At 45.0% G+C, this 3,543-nt stretch overlaps 1 protein-coding gene across 1 annotated transcript; it reads right to left on the bottom strand.

Moving 5' to 3' along the window:
* Positions 1-1,346: 1,346 nt before the first annotated feature.
* Positions 1,347-2,245, bottom strand: LOC122543132 (transcriptional and immune response regulator-like). Its single transcript, XM_043681476.2, has one exon. The coding sequence runs from the start codon at positions 2,097-2,099 to the stop codon at positions 1,779-1,781; it is 321 nt and encodes a 106-aa protein (XP_043537411.1). The 5' UTR covers positions 2,100-2,245; the 3' UTR covers positions 1,347-1,778.
* Positions 2,246-3,543: the final 1,298 nt, after the last annotated feature.

Genomic DNA, 3,543 nt, shown 5'->3' with positions numbered 1-3,543 from the left:
TCATTTACCAGAACAATCTGTAGAAACACTTCGGAAGTTCTCAAATATGTGGGGTATCCACTTCAGAAGGAAGCTTATACCATTCATATTGACACACAATGTCATGTTGCAGTCAAGATTCAGCATGGAGTAGCTCTTATAGAATCCCTACAGTGTGGGAAGAGGTAATTCAGCCCAGCGAGTCTGCACCAACCCTCCAAAGAGCATCCCACACAGACCTAATGCCTTCACCACCTCCCCTTAACCCCAGTTCGTCCACCTACCCTGCACACTCCCTTGAGTCTACAGAAAATTTAGCATGGCTAAACCACCTAACCTGTAAATCTTTGGACTGTGAGAGGAAACTTGAGCACCCAATGGTAAACCTCCTAACCTATATATCTTTGGACCGTGGGAGGAAACTGGGGAACCCGATGGTAAACCTCCAAACTTGTATATCTTTGGATAGTGGGGGGAAATTTGAGCACCCGATGGTAAACCTCCTAACCTGTATATCTTTAGACAGTGGGAGGAAACTGGAGCATCCGATAGTCAACCAAGGCAAACACAGGAAGAACATGTAAACGACTCACACTCAAGGTTGGACTCTAACCTCAGTCCCTGGCACTGTGAAGTGAGAGTGCTAACCACTTAGCCACTATTCCTCCCTTTAGTAGCCTGGTTTAGTTAATTCCTATTTTAATAATGATCTGGGATGAAGATGAGAACAGTGCATTTCTAATTCTTGCTAATTTATGCAGTTTTAGGTAAAACTCAGATGTGCCTCTTTTTCTTGCAAAACATTTCAAAGGAAGATAGATGCAAGTGAAAACAAGGGGCAAGTCTAATAGCCTGAAGTTGCTAGAATTAATTCTCTCCTGAAAAGGACTTTCCAGCAAACTGTCAATTTCACTGAAATTGTTTGTTTCTGTTCAGTTGGAATGCATTTTCAAAGCGAATTTTGCCACCTACACATTTAGTTGTGATTTAAAACATTTATACGCTTTTAAACATGCACCTCCCCCCAAACCTGCCTGCCGCTATGGAAATGAAACATTTTCCAATAAAGATTTTGGGGATGTTTGTGCACTTTCTCCTTGAATAGAGGTAGGTGAGTTTTCAGGCATACCTTGCTGAGCTATCCTGACAGTCATCTCTGCACAAAGTGCCTCAGTGTCCTTCGGACCATCTAAATCGCGAGGAACTGCAACACTCTCTCACACATTGAGACGAGGCCATATGCATGACTCAGTTTGTTAACTCTTCCATGTCAAATTGGAGGCTATCTTGGTGCACTGAAAAGTGCAGGGGAGCTAAGTAATGATCACAGTAAGGTCACTCAAAAAAAACCCAACAACCACTTAGATGTAGTTTTCAACATTTATTAAATTGTAAAAAAAAATGAAAAATGTTCACAAAAATGGCTTTGCGGTAACCACGGGCAAAGTTCCATCAATAAATACACCATGTCCCGTCTGATTTTCTCGACAGTCCTTCAGTCCAGTCCACCAACCCCTTCTATCTCACTGGGGTCTTCTTCAGAGCTCCAGAGTGCGCCCTCCCGACTGTAGCAGGAGACTCGGGAGATATTTGGGAGCCGGGAGGGAGCCCTTGGCCGGGCTGCCCAGTGCGATTCGAGCACCCGTACGATACAACCGGCAAACGATTTGCACATTAGAGGACAAATGTCTGTCGTTTCTTCGCCAGAACGTCTTTTGCTGCAGACCGTCCTGCGAATTGTCTCGTTCAGTGAAAACTAGAATGCACGACATTCTCCGTCGTTCCTTGTCCAGTTCTCTCTATCGAGGACCCGAGAGGATCTGGAGACGTTTCCTGCCAAGGTGGAACAGTTGCAGGAGTTTCATCCTCTTCCTGAGCCTCAGTGCGATCAGGGCTCGGGTGATCTCCTCGCTGCCTTGGTTTGTGGAAATGATCCTCGCCCTCTCCTCGGCTTTCCTGTCTCCTGCTCGCTCGAACAGGCGCTGCAGCGCCGCTTGGTTCACCGACTCGAAGATGTTCGGGGCGGCTCTCTTGCGAAGCTCGCTGTCGAAGAGTTGCCCGTAGACCAGAGGGCTGACTCGGTGCGAATAGCAGTACTCGCTCTCCAGGCTGATGGCCATGCTGTGGACTCTCAGTTGCCTGCTTCTCCCCTCTCTCTTTCTGGTTTTCAGTTTGTTGGTGTGCTGACTGCGGTAGCTCAGCCTCTCCGAGCCTGCTACTTATAGGGGATCCGAGACACAGGGAGGATACCAGAGCAGTCTACAGCAATGACCTCAACACAATCCCTGGCGCCCCTTGGAATCTCCACCCTCGCCCCAACTTGGACATAAGGATCCAGCAGCTAAATTTAAACCATTTCACAGCTCGCTTCCTATTGCTGAAATTGAATTGGAGTTCATTTTCGCGACATGAATACTTTCAGCATATTTTTTAAAAAATAAAAATTCAACATTCTCTAAACTCTAACCAAAGTTCTCAGAATTGGAGGTGAGCGAGGTCGAAGCAAGCCCCAGCAGGTACAGAACAATGAGGCAGCGTTAGCCAGCCCCCTCCCTAGTATTTTTCTGCCCGTTATCGCTTCATTTTGTTTTCGTTTAGGACGGTTTGGGAGTCAAGGGAAAGGTGAAATTTATTTTAACTTATGAAGCCAAGTGGTTAGGAGACGGTCTTGCTCAGTGGCGGCGCAGGACTGAAGCTAATTCCTCATGTCTAAGGTGATGACTATTAAAGCATATTGCAGCGCACTTTTTGAAGCTATCTGCGATATATCTGCATTATCGCTGACATGTCGTGCCATGCGCACAATGTTTTATCAACCGCTTTGCTTCATAGACAGAACAAGCTGGAGAAACTCAACATGTCTGGCATCAGCTGTGGAGAGAAAAAGTTAACTGCCATATCTGCTGAGCTTCTCCATCACTGTTTGTCAGATTTCCATCATCCGTAATCACTTGTTTTATTTCATTGCTTTAAGTGTAAGCAGCTTTCTCGAAACTTGTTAAAACCTCTGATCTCAATTTTGTTCATTGCAGAATAGCTGCCGTGACACCTTTATATTATTCACCTAAGATATAAGAACACCAGTTTTCTTTCCCTACCCGCCTTATTTCTGTTATTTACACATTTAATTGCTGCCTGGACTTTTTTTCATCTCAAAGAAGACCAGTGCAATTTTAAATGACCACAAATTCCTGGCTGCACTTCAGTCGTAGCACTGCCTGACTCTGCTGAAGTGTTCAAGGTCAGCACCAAAGGGGTTCAGAAAAATTCCTCTCTGGCATCAAGGTAAACATCAGTCTTCCGTCGCAACGCGAAGCAAACCCTTACTTTCGGGCTTTCACTGACAAGGGATAGAATCAGCAGCTTCGCCATAATTCCAACCCTCCTGACATCAAAAATATCAAGTTTTCTCTCCAACAGTTGGCAAGAACTAAACTCCCCATTTCCTTGTTGTTAGTTTCCAAGCAGAATTCATGATTCAACCTTGCATCAATATGTTTATGAACATTTATCAATGTTAATTAGTGTGCCATGCCCACTCGTGATAATATGTCCTCATTTTAA

Source organism: Chiloscyllium plagiosum, unplaced genomic scaffold, assembly GCF_037043375.1.
Source record: "Chiloscyllium plagiosum isolate Xiang-an unplaced genomic scaffold, Cpla_swu_hap1 HiC_scaffold_48, whole genome shotgun sequence".
NCBI classification, from domain to species: Eukaryota; Metazoa; Chordata; class Chondrichthyes; order Orectolobiformes; family Hemiscylliidae; genus Chiloscyllium; species Chiloscyllium plagiosum.
This window is presented reverse-complemented; position numbering and strand designations above follow the sequence as displayed.

Excerpts from the sequence above, each read along its gene's own strand:
- LOC122543132 (XM_043681476.2), bottom strand. The coding sequence starts at position 2,099 with ATGGCCATCAGCCTGGAGAGCGAGTACTGCTATTCGCACCGAGTCAGC.